The sequence below is a fragment of the Platichthys flesus genome, chromosome 10 (genome assembly GCF_949316205.1).
Source record: "Platichthys flesus chromosome 10, fPlaFle2.1, whole genome shotgun sequence".
Lineage (NCBI taxonomy): Eukaryota > Metazoa > Chordata > Actinopteri > Pleuronectiformes > Pleuronectidae > Platichthys > Platichthys flesus.
In genome coordinates, this window is record NC_084954.1 from 9776027 (window position 1) to 9802238 (window position 26212).

General features: G+C 41.0%; 3 protein-coding genes across 3 annotated transcripts; 2 read left to right on the forward strand and 1 right to left on the reverse strand.

Moving 5' to 3' along the window:
• Nucleotides 1-3221: 3221 nt before the first annotated feature.
• Nucleotides 3222-14248, forward strand: ncmap (non-compact myelin associated protein). Its single transcript, XM_062396515.1, has 4 exons — nucleotides 3222-3562; nucleotides 11311-11414; nucleotides 11804-11888; nucleotides 13213-14248. Exons 2-4 carry the CDS (start codon nucleotides 11324-11326, stop codon nucleotides 13484-13486), a joined length of 450 nt encoding a protein of 149 aa, XP_062252499.1. The 5' UTR covers nucleotides 3222-3562; nucleotides 11311-11323; the 3' UTR covers nucleotides 13487-14248.
• A 1088-nt stretch (nucleotides 14249-15336) lies between these two features.
• Nucleotides 15337-18820, forward strand: tmem234 (transmembrane protein 234). Its single transcript, XM_062396833.1, has 5 exons — nucleotides 15337-15384; nucleotides 15694-15845; nucleotides 16733-16799; nucleotides 17647-17739; nucleotides 18019-18820. The coding sequence occupies exons 1-5, from the start codon at nucleotides 15372-15374 to the stop codon at nucleotides 18126-18128; spliced, it is 435 nt and encodes a 144-aa protein (XP_062252817.1). The 5' UTR covers nucleotides 15337-15371; the 3' UTR covers nucleotides 18129-18820.
• A 39-nt stretch (nucleotides 18821-18859) lies between these two features.
• On the reverse strand, nucleotides 18860-26138 carry dcdc2b (doublecortin domain containing 2B). Its single transcript, XM_062396839.1, has 14 exons — nucleotides 25941-26138; nucleotides 25488-25785; nucleotides 25309-25360; nucleotides 23202-23272; nucleotides 22342-22473; nucleotides 22129-22263; nucleotides 21972-22011; nucleotides 21678-21743; nucleotides 21414-21549; nucleotides 21177-21286; nucleotides 20984-21052; nucleotides 20503-20574; nucleotides 20060-20140; nucleotides 18860-19953 (listed from the first exon to the last, which is right to left on the reverse strand). Exons 2-14 carry the CDS (start codon nucleotides 25772-25774, stop codon nucleotides 19894-19896), a joined length of 1311 nt encoding a protein of 436 aa, XP_062252823.1. The 5' UTR covers nucleotides 25775-25785; nucleotides 25941-26138; the 3' UTR covers nucleotides 18860-19893.
• Nucleotides 26139-26212: the final 74 nt, after the last annotated feature.

Below are 26212 nucleotides of genomic sequence, written 5' to 3' on the forward strand. Positions count from 1 at the left end.
GGTAACCATCTCAGACACAGTGCATTTCCAGCCATTGATCATCCTCTTGTCCCTTCTAAAACAGGTGTTTGTATTCCTTAAAATTTGTTACTGATGTCCACACAATTGCTATAACAAATGTTAACCGCTGCAATGACATTAATTTGAGTATAGTTCTAAAATAGAGGAGTAGTACAGGCAACGGAAGCTGGCTCCTCATGTTAAGGTTAAAGTTCTGTCCGGTCGTGTTTCAATATTAAAGACAATAACATCAAGGTTATGTTAATGGTCTCTGTTAACCAGAGACGCTGCCCTTGTTACCAATTTCTGACTCGTTGAGTGAACCACACGCGACATCTATAACATGAAGACGTGGAGCCTGTGAGACAAAGCGACCCTCGCCTGCTTTTCAGCTGCCTTTTGAATTTCACGGCTGCAGTTCTGCTCGTGAATCCTGTAACAATAGATTTCTCTCATCCATTTCCCTCTGACAAGCTGCGTGTCATTACTGCGTGAGGAGGGAAAAACCAAAGGCGAAACAGTTGCACACTCTCGGCTCAGATTGCACAAAAAGATGTTTTGCAAGGCGCAGGTTTGCCCACAGAGGAAAAAGTTTCTATCTACGTGCTGACAGATATAAACAACCTTGGTTTCAACTTCAAGCATAACATAATGATTTTTGTCTGTGTCCAACATGATCCATGATCATACATGTTACCTGTGTCCCTGTTAAATGATCTACATAGGTCAAAACAATGGAGCACTGTCAGAGTACGTCAGGTACAGAGGACTGATTGATGGCTGTGAGATGAGGCCTGCTCTGGATCCCCCTGTGCCTTTTTCTCCTTGACACAAAAAGCCCTCTCTTCCTGGAGAGCAGATGGGGGAATTCCTCCTCACAATGCCCCTCGCTGTTGAACGTGATGATACTGTAGGTGTGCACCTCGGAGCAGCAGATCAGGTTCTCGTGGTCCTCCAAGGTGTTAATGGAGCCAGTGCCTCCAGATTCCTCTGAGACCGGTGCTCTCCAGGATCGCACAGCACCAACGTCTCTCTTGCAGGAATTTAAAGTGATGCATTAGTCTTGAGCGAACAATACAGCCAGGTCCTTAGTAAAGTGGACCCTTAAAAGCATACACATATAGTTAAGTTGAGTCAACATGTGCTGTACTTAGTTACAGGTTCTCACAGGTAATCTCAGAATCATTTGACCAGACAGGTAAAGAATAGAAGTTGTACATATAATTTGATTTGTGAAGACTCAAACTTGACACTTCATTGATTCAAAATACTAGAATATATGAATATTGACTCTTGTACTGTTGATTTCAAAATAAAACTTGACATGATCGTGAAACTGTTGGTAAAACGTACATAGGCAGATCAGACATAAGATCAGAAATGCTTTCTAAGGGAAACCTTTCACCCTTCACTGTGCAACCAGAGTTAAATTACCATGATTGCCAAAGAAAATTGATCTAGAAAATGACAGTAACTAATCGAAAAGCCAGACACTACTAGTGATAATAATAATAATGATAATAATTTGGCTTCGCTACAGCCCCCATGACCCTCAAAGGTTAAGCGGTATAGATACTGGATGGATTATATTATCGCTTTTAACAAAATGCTCAAAGACATTGAATATAAGTTAAAAAGCGATACACGAACACATGGAAAAAAAACTTCCTTAACCTCACATAACAAGAAAAGCCAATAAAAGTAAAAATACAGCACAAGTCATTAATCACACATTAAAAGCAGTCCTGAACAGGTGTTATGAGCCATGTTTTGAAGGCTACACCCACTGATTAATACAAAATGGTGTTTTCAGGGATAAATCAAGCTGATTTCATCCCCTCACATAAACTAGAAGGGCACTCAGAGTACATAGCTCCGCCAAGGACAAACAAATCCCTCATAAAACCACATGGGTTTTTATCTGGATCTGAACCAACAAACATAGAATAAATATCATAAATATCTTGTGACTGTCCTGCAAAGAGATTGTAAACAAAATTTGAATTGGTTCCCATACCCCATCCCTTCACCATGTTAAGTCTATAATCGATTCAGTACTTTTATAGATACAAATATAAGTAATCCTGTTGAATAACACAAACAGATAGACAAACAGACAAACCCAGATGCAAACATTAATTACTTGGTGGCTCACCCAAAAGGTAATTGGGTGAACCCCCTGTTGTTTAACCCTCCCTGGATATATTAGCACACGGGTTGTTTACTGAACCACATTCATAGTGGACTGAAACCAACACAATGCCAGGAGGCCATTATGAAAGATGTATTCTTCTTTATGAAACCTGACCCTTGGCATTCCGACTCAACCAATCATCTTCCACCGCAAGAAACCACAGGGACACGCATGGGGACACCTGTTCCTGTGCAAGTGCGAAGCCTTTCAGCCCACTGGGCCCAGCTGAGCACATGTGAAGTCTGGTTACACTTTCTCACAAAGCCACAACACTGACTTGCTTTGTGGTCGTGGGCACCACCCAGCCCCGGGAGGTAACATGAGGCCCGGTCCTGATGTCTTGTTCGCAGTGTGCAGGGAAAGACACCAAGTGTGTCACAGGAGCCTGGGTGCCACAGAAGAAGAGTGACACGGATACCAGGACAGTTGGAAAGATGAGCAAAAACAGTTGTGTTTATTCAGGAGAAAAACTTTCACACAAAAACGGTATCTTTTCTATAAACACACCCAGTGCGCTTTGAACGGGTGCATTGTAATTCACAGTTAATCATCGACCACAAGGATAAAAAACACAGTTTGAAATACCTGAAGGGATTTGTGATAACATTGAAACCACATGCTTTGTCCACAGAGCAACACAAAACAAGCACACACATTATTCATCTCCATCAAAAGGAGGTAATGATTGGATTGTTTTTCTATTTTAGTGACACACATGCACACACAAACCCAGAAGTGTAACATATCCACTGGATTATATTGTCTTTTGGAGTTAGTTCAGTCTCTTTTTGATTGAACGCACAGGGACACATCCTGAGAACTCCATGTGAGACATCCTATCAGATGCAGACGAGAGGATTTGGAGAGGCAGTAGTCATGGTGAGGGGCCGAGCGGCGCTGGCAGCTCTTTGATCGGCGGCGGTGTGCATGGCACGCCTCAGGGCCTGGTGGAAGGACCTGAAAAACCAGCTGCCTGAGATTATTACTCTCAGCGAGGAGCAGCGACTGAACGAGCGTGGAGCCTCCTCCTTTTCCTCCTCAACCTCCTCCTCCTCCTCCTCCTCCCCTTCACATGAACACTCTGATTCCCACAGACACCACACACACACACAGGTACAGAGGAATCCCTGCTTGTTTTTGGAACCCTTCTGTTTTTTTACCTGTGGGACTTTAGCAGCACCTGGGACTTTACATTCCTCCCCCGGAGCGGTTCACACACTCTCCTACCTGACCAGAACTGCTGTGATCTGTCGGGCCCTCCACCAGTGGACTATGCCCCCTTCTGTCAGCTGAGGGTGGGGGGGCGCCAAGCTGCTCAGGGTCCTGTCTGGAGAAGGCTTGGGCTGAAATCAAAGAGGAGACGGTTAGGTAAGTCACAAGGTTGATAACTCACACAGCCTATGTGAGTTTCCCTCCACACTTGAGTCACTTTTCAGTGGTGCCTATGAATGTGTGTCACTGCAATGTGGTTGTATCAGGGTGTGTGTGTTTATGTGAGAACGTATGCTCCTCCAGACAACATGGCAGGTGAGTTGCAGGTGAAAGGGAATAGTTCACATTCCAAAAAGCCCTCGGATTAATAAATCTCTTCTTACTGTGGGAACCATGTGGACCGACACCGATTTAAATCAATTCCAGATCGCCACAGTATCTGTGTGTGTGTGTGTGTGTGTGTGTGTGTGTGTGTGTGTGTGTCTCTTAATGATAACAGCCTATCTGATGGAGCGCTTGCTCTAATCACCCATGTCATCAGTAACCACGTAATAGGAAAATATGACTGCTGTTTGTACAATGTCACTGCTGTAATTCAAAGCTAAACAGTGTCAGGAGACAGAAAGATGATCGTTTTAGCCTTTTAACTGAGTTGAAGATGATTCCTGACAATTGGCAGATTTCTCTGTGTAAGAATAGAAAAATGACTTGTTCTTCTATGTGTTTTACTCATTAAATTAGGCTTCAGGGACTCACTGAGCTGCACAAACGCACCATCATTTGGTTAAAGATAAAGATTGGATCACTGTAAAATGTGTCAGTTTGAGTTAGATAAAGTAATAAGATGTTATTTAAATGCCTCTTTCATTTCATACCCCCTATGTGAAAGCTGGGGCCAGAGGCATTATGTTTTATGTCTTTCCCAGTATTGTGAGAATAACGTCTCAGGGACACTTTGAATGAACTTCTTGAAATTTGGCACAAACAAAAAAAAAAAAATTGTATATCGCTAAATCATATCATTATCTAAAGGCACTTTAAGGTTGAGACTTTAAAAATGATAGAGAAACCTTAAAGATTCCAGGATGAGCTGATTGGATTTCGGTCGTTTAAGAGTCACTCTGCCCTCACTGAATCCCCTCTTTGGCCATAACTCAAGAATTCATCAGCTAATTAGGATTAAAAAACTGTCATCACTACATATATTAAATGAGTCTGGAAAGACATGGTTGACAGGGACGTACAACCGCAAGGTGGTAATCCTAGTTTATCATCTAGTTATTAGCAGAGATGTATCAAGATGGACATGAGACAAAAGCTTTTTTTCAGACATGCACTTAAGTCCACACATTTTCCTTAAAATATTTGAGAACGAAAGTATCAGAGTCATTGCTCTGGAAATTTTCTTCTACTATTCCTGTCAACCCCATAGTCAAATTGATGTGCTGTAAAGAAACGTTACGTTCAACCTTGTGCATGCTCAACCCAGATGCCACCCCCTCACCTTGACATGTTCCCATTGTTGTAAATCTTGTGAATGTGTCTCAACCGGACAATCTCCTGCTCCGTTCTCAGACCTTAGGTAAGAGGCAAAGTCCAAGAAGGTCCGGACCCAATTTTCTGTGGTTCCTGTCTGAAAATGTCGAGATAGACAATTGTAAAAAAGCAGAAGAAAACCCTCCAAACGATAAAAACCTTAAACATTCTAAAAGAATACTGGTGGGGATAAGTTTAATAAACAAGCTGTTCCCTCTAGGCAGGTTTAATGATATGATAAGATCTCACTTTAATGAAAAAAGGATTCCCTTTAAAGATTTTGTAAGCCACCTTATACAGGGTTCATCAGAGCCCTACCCTGTCTGAGACGCCTGAATGAACTGCCCACTTTCGCATGAAAGAGAAAATAATCCTCCGTCTCTCTCAGTCGCTGGTAAACACGCAGCTTCTCATGTTATCGTTTTAACGCTGATAAGCATTGTTTGAAAATGTGAAAGCCTTGCAAAGCACATTGCACCATACATACCAGCATACCGACTGTTTCTTCTCTTGTAGAAACGCTTGTCACTCTGTTTTACACCCAACCAGTTACTGACATGAAGAATGGCACGTTTGTCCGTTCTCACCACAGCATTTTTATTTTCTTTTGTTTTCTATAAATATCCATTTGTCATCTGTAACCAGAGGAGGAACACGTATTTCCAACCTAAGCTGCTGTGCAAACACACTGTCTCGAAGCCTTAATGACAAAGTGGATTTCGTCAGTCCTTTTTCATTAAAAAAAATCAATTCTTTTAACTCCACCAGGGAAGGTATGTTTTTTTATCCAGGGGCAAATCCAGGGGTGGGACAAGGGGGCACTAGCTCCAGTTGAAATCTGATAGGCTGCTGAAGTACGCCTGTCCTGTCACTTTTGTCTCCAAATAAAAATCTAGTGAGTTCAAGTTGTGGATTCTTAAGGGTACTGTGAGGCCTGGGTTCGAGGTATGTGTCATTTTAGTTGGAATTGAGTTCGGTGCTTGATTATTGATGATAGTTGTGCATTAAAATCTTCATCGGGAGACTTGTAAATCTGTCAGGGGCAATGCAGGATTTACTTTTACGCTACATGTTGAGTTTAGTCCAAGAATCAACACTGCTCCTTCCAAAGGTCACTCTCACACGAGCTGAGACTCAGTTATGATGTATCACAGTTGTTCAGCAAATGCTTTATTAGTTAATCTCTGATGTCACTGCATCATTTTGGTCAAACCTTAGACTTACTTAGATGTCTCTCTAATGTGACATCTGGAAAACAAGTATTAGCGTATGGAATGTTTACATCTGACTTGATACAGACAACCTCTCTGCATGCGTGTTTATTCTAACAGGCAGAGCAAAAGTAATTGTCCCATCCGTGTCTTATTAACCCGTTTCAAATTGACTGCTCAAATATTGACTCCAAACGTCATTCGGCGAAGGTCACGCTTTGAACGTGTTTACGAACAGGAGACAGTGCTTTCTGATGTGTGGAGAGAAAAGGTGCGCGGTGGGGGGGAATAGTTGAGCCACTTAAAAGCTTTGTCTGGTGGTTCCTCATACAGAGAGGGGGGGAAAAGAGGAAACTAAATTGTTTCTGCTCTCTTGACTCTCTGAACAAACCAATAAATGATTTGTTTACTGAGGGTAGGAGAGAGGATATTGAATCTGCAATGCAGGTGAAGAGCTGCGTCTCGTAGAACAACAAACTGACGTTATTACAGTGAAGAAGAAACAGATATCAGAGAAACTGAATGAGGACACTTTGAGCTACAAATCCTTCGTTAAGCTAAATTAGACAATAATAATTTAATCAAATTATAACTAAACCAGAAGATCCAATAGAATATGTATAAATATGTATATTTATGTATAAATTTCAATATGTATATAATCTAAATAAACATACATGTGAACAAATGAATGATTCAAGAATTTTTAACAAATTAATTCGACTCTGCTGATTGATAGACACATAGCAACTACACATATATAAAATCTACAATATTCTTCATGTTTACAATACTGCCAATTAATAATCATTATGTCTGACGTCTTGGTCAGTGCACTTACATTACAACATCAATACTCTGCGTTTAAATCTGCATTTCCCATATCGATGTCGGCACTGGTTCTTTCTCACCTTTAGAACTTACTACCTGCCATTATCAACGAAGCCATCAGGCTTTAGTGTCATATTTCAATTTCCCTGGTACTTCTTTCTTCCCTCATTGTGACAACAAGGAACAGGATTCCACCGCTTCCTGTTCGTAAGTCAAATAAAGGTTAATGATGCTACGTTGCTTATTATGCAGATTAACGATTGAGTCTGTTGCCGCGCTACATTTTTAACAAACCACAGAGTGTGTCGTTCTTTTAGAGCAATTTGTGAAGACATTGATACACCGCCAGTCCCTCCATGGTGTGTTTTCTCAGAGGCTAGAGCTTCCTTGGAGAAGAGTGGTTGTTTCTTTTTGCTGGTTTAGACGTCAGACCTCATCTTGGACAGTCGTCTGTTACATGCTGAACTAGCTCTTTGTGTAGATTTGTGCAGGAAAGTATCGATGCCCACCTTTACTCACCAGCAGAAATATTTTGTTTGTAATAATGTAGTTTGCCAGCAAGGTGAGAAGATTCTCTGTATTTTAATCTGTGGCATTACAAAACACAAGTTGTGTTAAGTGTACTGGAGGTGGGGTAAGGTGACGGTTATCCGATCCTTAATTGACGTGTACCACACCAAAGCTACACAAGCCGTGGGAGTGGACACACCCACCCATCCCTAATATGACGTCTGCCTTTGCCAGGGCTACAGTTACATATGTCTCAAGCCTCTCTACCATTTTCCAACCAGAGCATTTCAGTCAAAGTATCTATTCAATATTTAATCTGACATTTTACCGCATGCCCCTGCAGCAGTTGGTTTTGTTTGAACCTGTGTAGGCTTTGAATCAAGTCCAGCTCCGATCATGCCCTCACCTGGCTGGCACACACACACATAATCCCCGTCCGATGACAGTGATTCAGAGGCATCAGTGCTGCATTGTTGTCATAGCACAATCTCAGTTTGTTGGATAGTTACAGTTTCCAGCTGACGTCATGTGATGTGTATTGAATCACAAAATGGTTCTTTCATCCATCTAGAGCGTACATAACCAAAAGGTTTTGCAGAAGGCTAATTCAAATATTAAAACATATTTTGAGTATTAAGATATCATCTTTGATCTGCCCCATCATTTTGAATACTGCCAAACACAGGTAGCCTACAGTACTGTCCACCATACATAATAGTAATATATATCTTGTGCACTTTAATGTTACAGCACAAAAGTGCAAAGTCCATCTCATCAGGTCTCTTTAATGTTGTTACTACACATTTCAACATGTGTATTTGTTTGGATTCAATCAATGTTCAAATTCTCCCCTTCTCCTGTTAAACCTCAAATCTCTACATAGTCATATTGACTGACTGTAACTTTGGTACGTTTAAGCTGATAACTGTATAGTCAATGAATACACATCACTTTCCACCGTATTGTGCACAGCCCTTTGAAGGTGCCATTGCCCAAGCACAGTAACCAAAGCAATGGTGATATCAACCTCGAACAGATCAGCTGGCCACTTATCAGGAGCTGTCACCTCTGCAAACAGCAAACCTGATATATGTCAGGGCTAATCTCTGTGCTTAATATTCTGTCAACACAGGGTGAGTTGGCTCTGCAATATTTGCTGTAGAGAAGGAAGCCGGATAAGATGTGCATGACACATGACGTGCAAGTACTGGCTTCGATTGTCCAGGTAAAATCCCTGGATGAGGTTGTAAAAAGGTCCGTTGACCACGAGAGTCTATAGGTGAAATGTACACATAACGCTCCGTTAATGGCCGAGTCCATTGCATGTTAAACACAATATCCTGGTTATCATTGAAAGAGGAGAGTCTAAAAAAAAAAAGGTAATCTGATAATATTCTAGTGGTGAGGATATTTAAAAGCATTTAACACAAAGGGAAGCATGATTTTAGAGGAATTATTCAACAGTCAAGCAGGTTAGCTAAGCTTAGCTTACATACTTGAAAAAGGGGAGAAACTGCTCAGTTTGAATGAAGCAAAGTCCACTTACTAGCAACAATTAAACTATAAGATGGCCGACATGTCTGCTCCCGCTGTGCATGAAAGAAGTCAAAATATCGCAAATATGGGGACTTCCATCTTGCGCTGTTAACGTTTGTTTGGAGCCAGAGTCAGAATCAGTGTATTATCTGAATAGGAGCACTTAAAAAATATATCAAAATTATTTGAAGTGTAGCCATATGCCAACATGGAGTTTTGGATTGGTGACATGTACTGAAACAAGCCACTAGATGTTCACTGTCCTGCATACATCTTAAAACTGAATGGATTACCATGAAAGTTAGTGGAAGGATGCCTTAGGGGTCAGGGAAGGGGACATTCAATCTTGGCACTGCAAGATCAGGTGTTTTCAATATTTTCACTGATTTCCCTTAACCATGCAGCTTGATTCATTTTAAGGGGACCGTTGGGCCTTGGCGGAGGAATACCCTATTCTATTTGTAATGTGTTTTAAAGCTTAATAACCAAATCAGATTGTCCACCATAAATGCAAAGCCTGTAATTTATCTGACAGCACCAAGTCTACACCCTGCATTATTCCAGGGTTAGTCACTGAAGCATTTAGATGAGTTACGAGCACGTAGAAGCAAAAAAATATCATTTCAGTAGCAGATTGTTATTATAAGCTGAGTAATCAGGTCATATAATTAAATATAATTATGTGTGCCTTCGTTTTAATTTGATGTTCCTAGTCTTTGTTTCACGTCATGCCGCGTGAAAAAAGAGGATGAGGACCTCTAATAAATACGCTCGTACAGTTCTGGCACATGAGAAATGTCCGGTGACCTTTCTAGACTCAATGGGAATCTAAACATAATCACATGTAGACATTGAACACAAAGTGACCGCCTGTGGATTCTTTTTATGGGAAGTTTGCATGACTTCCAGTCTATTTGCATGCAGAAGTACCAGTAGAGGGGAAGGGGAAGTATCAGTTACTGGGACAGCCCCTCCCCACAGCTCTGTACAGATCGTTTCCTGTTGAATATCAGGGATCCTCCATAACGTGACAGGATACCATCATTACTCATAACAATTGCAACACAGCAGATTAGATGTCTATCTTGTAGATTTGATGAGTCAACCATTAAACATGTTATCAGGCCTGTGACCTGCCCGAACCTGACGGGCTTACCCAGGCCTGGGGGGGGGGGGGGGGGGGGGGGAATCCTTCTCCAGGCTCACTCTGTCATGTTGAAAACAGCAGCCCACTTCTTCAAGCGGCTGTTAGAAGGAGCCATCATTGTGTTACCACCATGTTCTGGCGGACTCTCTGACACCGAGCGCTGACTAGAAATTTCCATCTGATCTACAAATACCACAAAAGCCACTTACTTCAAACTTTCTACATAATCAAAAGAGTTGAACTTCATGTGCAAGTAACACGAGCTGCATAATCTATCGCTTTCTACCTCAGACCACAAACCTATTAAAAACCCTACCCAGTGTACAGTATGAGCTGTGACGCCAGCTGCAGTTTGGCCTGCATCGACTTGATGGTGGTGATGTCAGTAATGATTATTGTTTCATACATGATCTACTGGTGAGGCTCCTCAGTCCTGTGGTTTCTATAGAACCTTAATGACCGGTGCCTCTCCCTCTGCTACGTGTCAGAGGGGTGTCGCACAGCTATGTTTGTCTTCAAATCAATTATTCTTGTTTCCTTATTACCTTCGCCAAGGAGGTTACGTTTTTGTCTGTGCTTGACTGATAATTGGCGGGATTACGCAAATACTACGATACAGACTGCCACGAAAACTTGGTGGAAAGTTGCACTATGGATCAGGGAAGAACCCTTCAAATCTTGGTTCAGATCTGTATCATATCTTTTCTTTCTTCTTTCTTACTTTGTTATTAAGAGATAGGACAAAAAAATCTGAAGGTTTTGTTTTCATTACTGTTTGCCTGTCTGTTAGCAGGATTATGAAAAAACGACTCAACCTAAACATTCAAAACATGATGGAAGGGTGGGGTTAACTTTGGAGCAGATATGATTTAGGGGGTGGACCAAGGATTTGTTTTTCACCTTCTTTAGGATTTATTTTGAGTTTTTCTATATTTTTGTGAATTTCTAATGTAACGATGCTGAAATCTTTATGGAAAAAAAAGACAATATCTAGAGGGCCGATATCCCTGAGTATTTACATTTTCCTACAGGTTGATTGAATCAAAGGGGACTGTTGGGCACTATTCTAGTGCTTGAGCCTCGTGTTTAACTTTCGTTGACTAAAGTGGCTTCTTTCTCTTTTGTCTTTGTAGGTTATTGCTGAAGATGCAAGCTTCAACTGTCTCGCCTGTGACCAACACTACTGCACTTCCAAACACCACCGTCACAAAGTCCCAAGAACAAATCCTCATCCAGAGTAAGGATACCCCACATTGCGTTCATGTTTGTGTTTTGTCTTCTTCAGTTTCATATTGATAAGACATCCATGTGAGGTGTTAGTTATATCAACCATCAGAGCTGCATCCTCTCCATGACCTTTAGTTTAAAAATTATTCTATGATAAGCCAAGCCTCTTAAATAACAACCTATTGCCTCATGCAGCCTTGCATGGGAGCGGCACTCGAGCATTAAATGAAACATTAAACATAATTTAATGTTCCGGTTGCCTGTGAGTAATCTCGTTGCTAAGCATTGCTTACTTCTTCAGGAGTGTACACAAAACAAGCTGCTTCACGTGGAGATTTTAGAAGAAAACTAAGGTTCAACTCTTAAATGACTCATTCCTCCTCCTTCTGTGTCTGTCAGGTTCTGGGGCTATGATCGCCATCATCGTCATAGGTATCATCATCATTCTCGCCATTCTTCTGATCATCCTGAAGACCTACAACAGGTAGAGCCGCATTCCTGCTTGACACCACAATTCCTGCCCTCTGAATGTCACAAGCAGTACAATTCCAGCCTGCTATTTTTATCGGAGGAACAATGAACAGCTTTTGTATTAATATCTTTTCATTAGGCTCCGTCCGTGAGATCCCAAAAAATGAAATAAACATCACCCATTTTGTTAAATCGGTATTAACTCTATTATGTTGATTCATACATGGTTTGATATGTAACCTTTTAAGAGTAAACAGTCCTCTTCACACCACTCACATGAAAACAGTACCGCCAAATAGGGCGGTTCCACCTTGAGACTGTTTAGTCTGAAAGTTCAGAGAAAAGTCATTGGCACATATGGGTCTTTATGTTTTGCTGTTTTTGAAATCATCCTCAAACCCCTCAGATTTATCTCATGACACCTTGGGTTGTATTATCCAGCAAGTCGGACACTTTGGACTCTACGGATCCTTGATGTGTCATCGCTCATGTCTCTGAATCTAAAGGCCAAATAAAGTCTGAGAGAAGAACATATGGCAGAAAAGTTTGGAAGCAGTAACATTCAATATAAAAAGATTTCCTGAGCAGATATGAGGGAATTGATTCTTAATTCAAATTAAAGTCCAATATTATACACAAAGTTTACTAACTCTATCAAATCAATAGGAGAATAAACCTTGTCAGTTCTTTTATGTCATGACTTTTATTTTTAATTCTAAATTCTTATTATTATTATGAAGCATCTTATTGTGCACTTCTCACAGTTTCAGCTGGTTATATCTACTTTCTATTATGTCTGTATGTGTGTAACTCAGTACAATTCCTCATATACGACAAGATCACAAGTGTGTTGTGTATAAAGTTTCAAAGTGAAAAGTAACTAGTAACTACAGCTGTCAATCATTATGTTCTGTAAAGTGGAAAAATGCTCGTAAAAAGTAACTCCTATCGTTTATTACCGTAGGTGTGACAAATGTAAGTAAATGTGCTCTGCAACTGTAAAGCTCAGGGTCGGGAACCCCCAAGGGATTGTATCACTAATCTTAGGGTTCACAAAATGATGAATGAGAATAGAACACAGTAACACATGTTAATTAAGATTCATATTAGGGCATCACATGCCAAAGTATATTAATATAGATGGATTATTTTATTCAGTTTTGATTTAACATTGTTTTATTTACTATTTTCATTTCATGTGTTCTTTTATAATTTTTCCACTGAAGTAAAAGGCCTACTAGCAACATCAGACTAGAAGTTACAAATATGTAAAAACCATGTCCCCGCTAGATATGAGCGATGTGAGATCTAGTCTAACATGGTCTCATGGTTTCCAGATGGACCCATGCATCCAGAGTCCTGGGAGGGAGCACCAAACCTCGTCCGAAGATGTCACAGTCCACGGTGCACAGCAGCATGCCGCTAAGCACCCTGGGAATCAGCTCCGTGTCGAGCAGCATCGCCAATTCCAACCCGGCCTCGGCGAACAGCTTCCATCTGCCCAGAGCGGAGCTGACCAGCGTGGAGGAGAACCACATAGAGCAGCTCAGCACCACCAGCAGCTCCACCGTGGTCACCATACATGAATCGCCGTCGCTGGGGAACACATAGCACCATGACTGCACTCTAGTCTCACAAGAGGCATTGACTGCTAGCCCCGTCCTCGTCCGTGACCATGCACGGCGCGTGTTGACTGAATCCTGTGGAAACTCAACCTGTGACGTCTGAGTTATCACTGTCAATCTTCACCAACTGAGCCACTGCTGGTCACTACTGGGATATACGTCATTTTGGTGTACACAAACACACAACATGAACAAAATGGTACCAGACACAAACGCAATGGATCATATGAAGGATGTTGCATGAAGAAAGCGTGTTTAGGGTATAGACACCATCAAGTTTCTTACTGTTTGTACTGTTTGTTGATACTTTGTCAGTACTAAAACCATGAAGAATATGTATAGTAAAGGCTGTAATGGCTCGACGATGCTGGTCATAAGTGTGTACATTTCTGCATAAAGAAGAAATCTATATGTTCATAAGTAAATGTAGAATTAGTATATAGAAAATAAAGACTGGATGATAATGGTTGCCAGCCTTTTTTCAGGTCATAACTTGATAGAGCAGATTTATATCTATAAACAATATTCTTTGATTTAACTGGTTCACCTGGCATCACACTGTCTTTGTCTTCTGCCCACAGATTCTCACAGATTAGTTTTACTATGTAGAATGAATCGACTACAGAGAAATCTGTTTTTCAAAGGTGGCACCAAAAGGACTTTGCACTTTATTTTCATTGTTGTCTGTGTTTGTATTGTTTGTGGCTCTTAAGTGAAAGAAAAGAGATGAAATAAAAAATGTCATGTTTCTAAATGTGGCTGCTTGTAATTTGTGCGGCAGAATGTGTGACGTAAAGCTGGGGGGGAGATTAAAAGGACGTAAGTAAGAACACCAGAGGAAAGGCAAGAAAAAAAGAGAGGAAAAGAAAAGAAAATTTGTAATTGAATAAGTTATTATAGTAATGGTTATTAGTATTATTGTTATTTTTGTATTATTATTATTATTATTATTATTATTATGTATTATCATTGTTTTTATAATTAAGGCCCGAGCACTGACAAGCACAGACAGATAGTGACCCCCCCCCCTTAATTATTTGTTTTTATTAGATTTACATAGTGTAAATTAATAGGTGGTTGAAGTCCTGCCAATTATAGGGGTCCAGTATCTTGCCATGGACATGCAGATGGGAAAGAGTGGGAATTGAACCCCCAACCTTCTGGTTGGAGAACGACCACTCTACCCCCTAGGCAAATCCTATATTAACATTAGGGATTGGATTACCTGTTTATTCACCTGAGAAACTAAAAACAGGAAGAAGATGGATAAATGATTGTGTGTGTGTGTGTGACTGTGTCATTCTATGCTGGTTTTGATGCACATTTCAGAGTGTATTTTCTACTTTAGTACATATATTTGACGGCCTTACTTAAAAGTAACTTTTTATTTTTAGACACTGGATGATTTGATTTATTCTCTATTGATAGAGAATAAATCAGTAGTTTCCAACCTTGGCTTCGGACGCCTTACAAGAATCACAGTGTGGAACACATTTAATTTAATATAATTCTGAAAATTCATGCAAAACCTTCTAGTTTATATTCGGTGATCAAATAAATAACATATTTAGTTAATATTGATTTTTCCTTGTACCTTCTCATCCTCGTACTTTGAAAAGTTGCGAGGCTGCATTCAAGACAACTGGACGTGTTGTAGAATGTTACATTTCTAGACGAATTCTTCAGTAAAACAATTTCTGTAGCTTAATTCAATTAAATGTATTATTTGTATAACGTCAGATATAATATAACATATATATTATATCATATGGATATAATTAAGGATGTTCGTTACTTTTACGAACGTTAAAGTTGACTCAGAAACACGGAGCGCTCCTGAACGCCACCTCACAGCGGCTGTTTACATCACGATGGTGACTATAGGTGAGTGGAGCTAACAAGCTAATTCATCCTCATATTCACTCTTATCTTTAAACCACGTGTGTGTTCTGGTTTACACCAGTTTCCTCTTCATTACCAGGCTTAGTGGTGCCAAACGAACCCAACAGGGGCGAATACTATGCTAAGGAAGTTAGCTTACTCTCGCGAACGCCTGTAGCCCAGATGCTAACCGCAATGTGTCTGATGTTAGCCCCACGGCTAAGCTAATGTTAAACCACAGTCTGTATAAAACCGATATGCTACATCACTAGCAGGTGATATTAATGGTGACTGGGGTCTGTTCCCTTTCAGTGGAGCTGCTCAGTCTCCTGCTGGTGTCGGTGCTGTGGGGCTGCACCAACCCCTTCCTGAAGAGAGGCTCCGCGGGGATAGAGGATGTGAGCGGCTCCAATAGAATGAGCCAGCTGCTGGCGGAGGTTAAGTTTCTGTTCCTCAACACAAAGGTACAAGCTGACCCCAGTTCAGTACTACACATGTCGACTCAGATTGATCTATATAGCAAAAGGGAAATCAGATAGATAGATACTTAATGGATCCAGAATCAACAGGTGCTTTACAATTATGACAGAGGAACGGCATGGAGAAAATATAAGATGTACATTGCTAGAAATAACAAATCTAAAAAGAGGCAGATACAGGAAAAGGCAGACAAGTTAAATGGTATGTGTTAATATAGTGCTTTTCTCAGATGGATGACCACTCAAAGCTCTTTACAGCACAGTTTAACGGTCACCTATTCCCACGCATATTCATACATCGCATCTATGTGCAGCAATTTGGGGTTCAGTATCTTGCCCAAGGACACTTCAGCATGTGGAAGACTGGGATCAAAGGGCTGACCTTCTGGTGAGAGGATGACCGCTCTGACCTCCGTAATAAGCGTGACCAGAATCATAAAACAAACTCAAGCTGGATCAAAAGCAAGTTTGAAAAGGTTGTAGTTGTTATGAGGATGACCTCAGTGAGCTGGAGGCAGGATGTGGAACCAGAGAGGACTAGCAGAGGACTGGGATGTCTTAATATCTATCTAGTGTGGTGATTTATTGCTATATTAATTTAAATATTCGATGTATGAATGTCTATCGATGTGAAGTTAACAACTGACTGACAAATCAAATAAAGTTAGTACAATAACAGAAAGCCTTTTATTATATGAATAAAGTGCATCTTAAAAAGTGAGCGATTTAAGAAATATTATTAAAAAAGGGTTAGGGTTCTCAGCTGGTAAAAGCTACGTGTCACACGTGTGATATCGATCCAAATCTATGATCCAAATCTATGCTTTTCCCTAGATTTGGATTAATTTCACTCTCTCTGCCGTCTCCATCAGTACCTGGTCCCTTTCCTCCTGAACCAGTGTGGCTCTTTGGTCTACTACTACACACTCTCCACCGCAGGTGAGCCAGACACTCAAGGTTTCCCTTCTTCACAGTCTTATGGTCTCCTCTGGTACAGGCCTTTCTCTCTAACTGAAGACGTCTTGACATGTCACAGTAGAAGAACAGTTGGAAATGACTAATACAACAATATTTGCACTGTTCCAGCCATGACACATAAATTAGTATGTTTACATGGAAAGCAATCTTCCGACATTAAACTGATTGAACCAAAGCCTGAATAAGACCCTGCAATGCAAACAGTGACTTCCGATTATATTAACCTGAGACTCAGAATAAGCAATAATCAAATTAAGACATGTGGAGAATTCGGACCTTTAAAACCTTACATTGACATGTTTATGTGTCAATCCCATCATAATGTCATACTGGAGTTTTCACAGTACTTTGCGACATCGAAATAGAAAAGTTACCAACTGCTTGATGACACGTGCGTGAGTTGTAGCAGAATATTATTTTAGCAATAAATGTAAACACCATAATTTGAGTATTGTCTTATTCAGAATAAGGCCAAATGTGTCCATGTAAATGCCTTCACTGTCACAAGGAATCGCTGCATTCAAGTTGTATGATACATGGTTAGTAGAGACGGAACAGATTCTCATGCTGATGTATCAGTATTTAATTACTGTGCATTGAAAGTATAACAGCATATCATTTAAACTACAGTTTAATTATGTTGTACTATAGTTGTTATGTGCATATATGTCTATTTTCATGCAGTTCCTTATTATTAAATTAAATATATTGTGAAAAAAATCAGTTTAACAGCACTATTGATCACTTTGAGTTGAAATACTTTTGTTAGCAAAATGTTGTATCTAATATTCCCTCACTCTTTATGCAGAGTTATCTTTTGTTGTCCCTGTGGCCAACTCGCTCACATTCCTTTGCACTCTGCTCACCGGCAAGTTACTGGGTGAAGAGTTTGGAGGCAAACGTAAGTCTGAAATGTCGCTGATACTCATACAGAAGCTTGCTTTCCTGTATCGGGCCAGTCACACAGATCTAGGAATTAAGACGCTCCAAGACACAAACTCTGGAAAATGTCTGGAGCAATCAGCGCAAACATTTGCATACAGCCCATTTGGAAAATATCAGGCAAATGTTAGTAGTTCAGAGCATCTGTGAAAGCAGCTTTGCTGTCCTGGTTTTGCTATAACTCTTCTTTTTTAACCTTTTATGTTTTGTCGATCCTCCCCCTCCCCTCACTCTGCAGAGGCTGTTGCCGGGATGTTTCTCACCATGGCTGGAATCACTCTGTGTGTGATAAGTTCCATCGAGGACAAAGACACAGGGCAGCAGAATATAAACCAGTCTGTGCACTAACAGAGATCGGAATTGGAGCAAATTCTAGAAGGCAAGAAGGCGTTAGCCGCTGGAGCCGGACTGAAGGGGCCAATTTAGATTCAGAAAACGTCTCCTCGGAGCGACAGTTGTGCTGAATTGTGCCTAAATGAAGCTTCAGAAGACCTGGTCAGAGACTCTCACTCTGAGTTGGAAGGGGAAGTGAGTTCATGTGGAGTTCACCCCCGAGCTAGGTTAGATTTATGGTGCTCACATAGAGATCGGTGGTTGGTGGTTGTTAACTTTTACTCGGAGGCACCCTGCTGCCCCGCCATGGGACTGGCATCTGCATAAAAATAGAGAACAAATTCAAATAAGGCTGGTGTTTAAAATAGACCAAAGAGATGTCACCTCCTGGTCTAACTGGGACTTTAACTGCTGGGCAGGAGGATAATACAGTTCTGTCATGTATATATGTTTAATACTGAGGTAAAGGTACCACTGTTACTGTCTCAAGTTCTTTGTGAAGCAGTAATAAAGCACAACTAAGTACTGTGAGGGTGAGTGACCTTGTTTTCTCTTTACACAGTATTCAGAAAGAATTCACATGTATCTTAATGTTTTTATTTCACAGTATTTTTAAATTGACACAGAGCACTGTACAGATGACTTTGTTTGCATCTATTCAGCTTGTCATGTAGTCGAAATAAAATAAAAAAAATGTTAGCAAAACATTTTCCATGTTTGTTCTTCACATATCAGACGTATCAAATGTCACAAATATGGTCTCTTATGTACACATTGTAAATTAATGCCATCTACTCACATCTAAATCAGAATATCCCCTGTAAAACAGTGTGGTCACAATATTATCTACACTTTACAATATAATGAAATCAAAAGCAAATCCTTGTAACAAATACAACCCACGTGAAGCTTATGGTGCTAAGTCTATTATTAGCCATGCTAGAAGTCGGGCTCTGGGGATGACAATTTAAAGTGTTGGATGAAGTGCTTTGTCAACTTTTATCCAAAACAGTTCACAAGTTTAAAATTTCAGTTTCAACACTGGTTTATGTGATATCTTCCTCAGCTGTTTACTGCTAGTCAGGAAATGTTAGCATGCTAACACACTAAACTAGGCCAGTGATAGTACTATCACGAGGATTATGCTAACATGCAGTATTTGGCATTTAACACCACTGCACCTGGGTAAGGCTTGAAAGAGGTGCTAGCATGGCTGTAGTTCTAAATAAATATATCTAAATACTCTTTTTCTCAAAGACAGTTTCTATTATTATAGGTTTGTTCGAGTGCTCGTTGTTTTTAATATTTATGTGATGCTTTCAAGATAAAATGACTGACAGCTGGTTGAGTTGGACCTTTGCCATCTTTATGCCTGAATGCACAAGATGGCAGCGTTGATATCCGGGATATTTTGGCTTCATTTGTGGATAGTGGGAGGAAATGGAGACGTGATATCCATCATTAATTATAGTTTATGATTTGTCTTTGATCATTTGTCTTTGCAAATGTATCGTACAACAGTTTCTGATATTGTCTCCACTTCCTGTTGTGTTTGTTCTAATGACGTCTGAGCAAAGTCACATTCTTGTCTCTTTCTAAAACAAAACAACATAAATTGATGTTACTCGTCTCATCACCACAGTTTAAGTTCTACTAACTATAACATTCATTCAGCTGCATAGGGTCTGCTGAAGCAGTAACGGCCTGGCCATCTGCTGTGGGTCAGGGCTTGTTATGCTTTATGCCGACGGGACCTTGGATCCTCCGTGCTCCTCATTCACTAGTTGTCCTCATGGTGGTTCTGTTCTGCTGTGTTCGATGGGATATCCTGTGGGTTAACCTGTTAGAACAATTCATTAAAACAGGGAAAGCACCTTCACTGGGCCTGGTCATGGTGGGTATGATGATAATGTCATGTGATTACATTGTGAGGTGGGTACACTTGCCTTTTCCTCCGTTTTCTTTCTCTGAAAATCCTGAGAAGTGGAGGATGATGGTCTTGGAGTTGTGTGCTTCAGCTCAGGTTCCTTTAGAAACGAGTTACAAAATGACAGCTGACTTCTCGTGTCCAAATAAATGTAAGAAGTTCCTTGTGCAAAAATTATTATTAGCCCTGTTCCTTTGTAAGTTAGTTAAATGGAAGGATGGAACATGTGCCAGGAAGCAATCCAATCAAATATGGGTTTGATCTGGACAAAGGGCCAGTTCCAAGGAGTGTTCTGAATTTCTTTAACATTGTGAGTAAATAATTCAAGGGTCCCGATGAACCAAATCAGGCATATTTAGGGGAATTACGAGTGTGTGCAATTTGGTGCAATTGATTTCAAGGGGACTATGCCCTCCACTTAGAGGCAAGATTGTTGCTTCAAGTTTGTGTTGCTTTGTGTACCTGTATTTCAGCAGACTTCTCCGTCAAGGTCTCTGTTGCTTCCACACCATTTTGTTGAGATGATTCTGCCTTCTGGAGTAAAATAAAAATATACAAACTCATTTACACAGAATAAATTAACTAAAACGTAACCACCCATTCACACATAAAGCACCTGTTTTTCATTCTATTTGTGTGGTTTGAAGTTGTTTGCTCTTTCCATTTTCAAATTTTCTGTCAAATATTGTTACTATCTAAAATCCCATTTTTTAAACTCATTTGTGCAAACTATAATCCAACAATAGCACCATTGCACAAATTCTCATCCAGACCATCATCACCATCATGAGTCCTATTGTGGAATTGATCATTTTCTACATGATAACCTCAATGTCCGGCCACTGTGTAAAAAAAAAAAAAAAGCCCCACACTGTAATTGAGAGCAACTGAATGTAAAAGACAGTGATTTGGAGCTAAATTAAAATGTATACTTGATGCTAACCTGTTCTGTGCTGTGCAGAGGATCGTTTCTGTGGTTCCCTTCTTCATCCTCCACTGTTTCTGCCACTCTCTTGGAAAAAGACACAAGGGACAGATTATTGTTTATATGTCTTTCAGTGTTACATTTTCCCCTAGTGCAATATTTTCTATCTTTAAACTGCAGCATTGTGCAAAAAACTGAGATGAACGTTAACCTGGTCAACAGGAATCTCTGTAGCTGTGTTCTCATCCTCCTCCACCTCCTCAGCTCCTCGCATCTCCTCTCTCCTCTTCCGTGCCGCTCTTTTAAAGATGCTGGGCTGGACTGTGATATACAGACATCAATATGACTGTTTTTTTTCTTTTACTTATTTTGAATATGAAGACATCAGACTATATATTAAGTTAAGATTTGATACAGCTCCTGACCAGATCCATTAGTCTTGTCTGACCTCTGTTCTTGCGGATCTTCACCGGCCTGGCAAAGAAAACAGACATCTCATCTGCTCCCTGTCTCCTGCTCCTCTGCTGGGAGGCTTGTGGAGGTCCAGCTTCGTCTCCTGTTGACTTCACCCTCCGACCATCTGACTGAGTATTACGCATAGAGGGGGAAAAAAAGCCTACTCACTTGTGTATTCATAGACACCAAACCAATTAACAGTCCCAATATAGATCCTGTAGTGTCAATATAATACAGAGGATTGAATTGCTTTTACCTCTGGGGAGTCGAGGAGAGCGGAGTCGCTGTACTGGTCTGCTGGACCACTTCCTGTTTTCCTGTTCTGATTGAAAAATGTAATATACAAACATATAAATAAAAAAGACGTGACAGATTCGTTTTTCAGATCTTTTTTGGAATGCCGTGGAATGGTGCTGCAGTAAAACAATGAAAAGAATAATAATCTTTATATATCACATTTCAAAATCCAGATACCAATGTGTTTAACAGTGCACAATTAAATAAATAAGAATAGACATTTGGAATGCTTTACATTTTTAATTGACTGTACCTCAGCTCTTCTCATCAGCCTTCTCTTTCCTGGGTAATATCTACATAATAAAGTATGAAAAAAGAGAGATAAGAGTACATATGATCTTTTTGTTCATATTCGTTTGCAAAGAAGCCCATAAACAAGGACTCGTATAGAGGACCCTGCATAACAATACCTGTCTGCAGCGTTTGAAACCAGCAGCTCCACATATGGAAGTTTCTTAAACCTCTCGGTTCCCACGGCAACGTAGCAGTGGCCGGTCTCCAGCTCCCCGGCCGAGGTCACAGTCACTCCCTCCATAGAACACAACCTGATCACGCAGTGTAGAGCTTTGATTTAGTGCATTTCTACAGACGTATATATCTATGAATCTGTCAGTGTCACAGACCTGCGCACGGCTCCTGTTCGCAGACAGACCTTCTCTGTGACCAGACTCAGGACCTGCTCCAGATCCTGCTGCGTGCTCCGAGGAATGATGAACCGAAATGGCGGACATAGGATATCGCCATTACGGAAAACACTGAACACAAGCATCGAAGCAGAAGTTTGCGTTTTGTCTTCGAAAACAGGACACAGGAAAAGTTTTTGGTCTGTCTGTTATTCTTCTTGTCTACATTGGCCACAATGAGATTGCAAAGACTCTTGTGAAGTCCAGCCAAACATGACCTGATGATGTCGCTAGAGGAAAGGTCTGATGGTCACCAATGTTATTACCAATGGGTCCCTACAGGCTCATGTTGGGTATCCACACTGCTTTTGATCCCCTGTCTTGTCGATCACCGGGTCAAAGTTATGTGAAAGAGCTACTACAAATGCAAAACTGACACATTCATGGTCCTCAGAGGATGTCAACTAATGACTTTGTTGGTCCATCCTCTGACTTGTCCTCTAGTTCCACAATGAGAAAAAAATGTATGGTTTTGAGAGAAATATCCAGGCAACTATTGTATGGATTGCCATGAAATCTAGTACCTAATATGTAGTTCCATTAAAGATTATCTGTAAAAACAATGGTGACCCTCAGACCTTTCCGCTAGCGGCCCTATCAGGTCATGTTTGGCTAAATGTTATGATGCAATTTTCCACTAAACTTGTCTTTGCAAATGTATCGTACAACAGTTTCTGATATTGTCTCCACTTCCTGTTGTGTTTGTTCTAATGACGTCTGAGCAAAGTCACATTCTTGTCTCTCTTTCTAAAACAAAACAACATAAATTGACACAACATGTGTGTGTTTGTCCAACTCACTGTATGATGCAGGGCAAAGGTATAAACTTCCGCCATTTAGCTGAGACATTTGGCCTCTGTGCTGCTTTAGCCTGGAGGAGACATTCAGAGAATCAGATGCGTTGTACGGCTCAACATCACAATGTCGTCATTTCCACAGCAATATTGAACATTCCCTCATTAGATTTACATCATCCATGTCCGGCACATCGATTACACCGAACGTCCATCGCTGCCCAAATCACTCTGCCCAAATGTGTAATGACTGACTGACTATTCAGCTCATGTCAGCACGAACGCTGCAGCTATGGAAACTGACGTCACGCTGCCACTTCTGAAATGACACTCTAACAAGGCGTATCTGATCCTCTCGGGCTCTTACGTTGTCTCACATCAATGAAATCTGCTGCCAATATCCGTGTCTGCTTAGCCAGAATAGCTGGAACAATTCAACTCAGAGCAAAGCTTGTCATTGATAATCTTCCCTTGTTGTTTTTTGCTTTGAAGGGGCAGCGGTTTTAATGCATTTACAGTGTCTCCGAGCAGAGAGGCCTGCCCAGACATGCACGCGGCCCGATAACATTACCCGGAAGCATTAACCCTTTGTTTCGCCGGCAGGATCAGATGCTCACTTATACGGACACACTTCCTGCATTGCTCCACAGCAACCGCAACGCAGGCATGTGAGACTTTAAAACCCCCGGACTCCAGATAAAACAAATCTGCTTTGCACATGGCCTACACCCAAGGCACACACAATTACTCTGTACTCTTTTATGTTCTGCAGAAAAGTAACACTGACGGTTTAAGACTGAGAACACAATCTGCGTCTGAAGAACCAGGCGGCCGTTGCTGCCAGCTGGTCAGAATACAAAGCGAGCACTTGTGGGCTTGAGTGGCTCTGAGTGTGTTGCTCTGGAATCAAATTTGAATTTGAGGAGAGCTTACGCCAACAGTAATGCTACATCTTCATCATTTCCTTTGGCAGGGAGATTATGTTTTCTGTCTTTGTCAAAGTGATTGTTTGTTGATTGGTTTGTTTGATTGCTAATAGGACAACTCTCAATCAATTTCTATGAAATGTTGTGGTGGCGTGAGGCATAACCCAAGGATCTGGATAGACTGCACTCCCAGAGACAAATCCGAATATAAATCTGGATTTAGGACATTTAATAGTGTTTCATAAGGTGGATGTATGCGCCATTTTAATTTATTGGTTGAGTTGTGTGTTTAACAGCAGGATTACACAAATAACCCAGAACGTAACGGAGGGACTTCATAGGGACGTAACAGGAAGAGCTAGAAAATGTGGCTTGTTAGGGTACTCTTCCTGGCCAGCTACCTCCGCAACCTGAGGGCTTGTTGAGGTATAAGGGGAAGACAATGGATGGATGGACTTTCTTTAAGATTGTGAGATGTGAAAAGCCATTTTCACCAGTTTCCCAGCAAATAATTATTGGATATTGAAGTAAGGCACATTCAGTGATCTGATCTATAAGTGGGTGCACTTCTTTGCACCTACATTGAATTCAAGGGGACTGTTATGCAGAGGTATTCAACTAATTAAGTTGAAACGAATAGCGACATGGGAAAAGAAAGAATACATTATGTTTTTTGGGGGGGGATCGAAAATTCATCACTTACTGTTACATTATGAGATTTTTGGACATTCTCACCATTTAATCAGGGAATAATTCATGGATATTAACGAAAGAAATCAGGCACATTTGTGGGACTAATATCTTTGAGTGTGTGTGTCAGTTGGTTTAATTTATCTCTGATAATCTCTGGGATCTCTGACGATAGCCGACTGTAATTACTGCCTCTAATGTCTCGTGAGAGGCTTGAAAGGCCACCATGGACAGAACAATCTTTAGCCTATTATTAACGCTAACTTACATGACAGCCTCTGACACCAGGAGGAAGTTACAATCAAAGAGTGACCTATGAACATTCACAAAGAACATGTAACACGTGTCGTCTCTATTACTGGCAATTGGAAACTTTTATCCGTAATGGAAAATCCTGCATACTAACTGGTGGTGCATTCCTCCTGGTTAGACTGGGATTAATGAATGATGGACAGTACTATTAAAAGGAAGTGGCCCATATGAGAAAATAAACATACCTGGGGTTCTTCACGGGTGGCAGGCTGCTTTTTTGCTCCCACGCTCAGGTAGCTGTTCACAAAGACAACAGATATGATAAAGAAAAGAACACAAGAATACCTCATTTTTTTTACAAATAACAAAACATCTGGTTTAAAGTCTGTAAGCCTTCTATTAGAGAAAAGTTTTGAGTACTCACTCCAGTTTCTTGAACCTCTCAAAGCCAGCAGCGACGTACTGGGATCCCGTCCTAAGGTCCTGGAGGTCTGCGACCCTGTGGCCCTGCCTCGGGGTGTACAGGGTCCTGATGGCGAGCTGGGCACCGATGTTGTGGGTCACCTCGTTCAGAAAAGCCTCCATGGTGCCCACTTGCCGCTGGTTGACCACAAACCTCCGTCCGCTGTAGAAGGGGTCACCATTCCTGTACACCACCACGTTCTTCACCGGAGGCAGGAGGGCGGTGGTGGCTGCAGTGCTACCAGCCATCTCTGAGCCAGCTGTGAGACACACACACACACACACACACACACACACACACACAGTTCAAAAAGGCTTTTTAGAATTTTTGAATCCACGCACACAATTCTCAAGTCGTTTCCAAAGTGCCATTCACAGACAATTTTCCACACAACAGACTAACTCACACTCTCACCTTTTGGGTCAAACTTGTGCAGAACAACTCATCAATACAAACACATGATCTCTGATCCGTACAGACGCAGCTCAGTCAGTCACCAGTCGGTGAGGTGGAAGAAGAAGCAGGGAGATCGCAGGATTGAAGGCAAAGGTGGAAATCTGTCCCCTCCTGTTGTTGTGGTGTGTCTGGACTCCCCCTCACCACGTTCTGCTCGTCGCTGTTCCCTCTAACACACTCTCACTCACTACTCCACTGATGGCGGTGAGTATTTCCTGGTTGCCATGGCA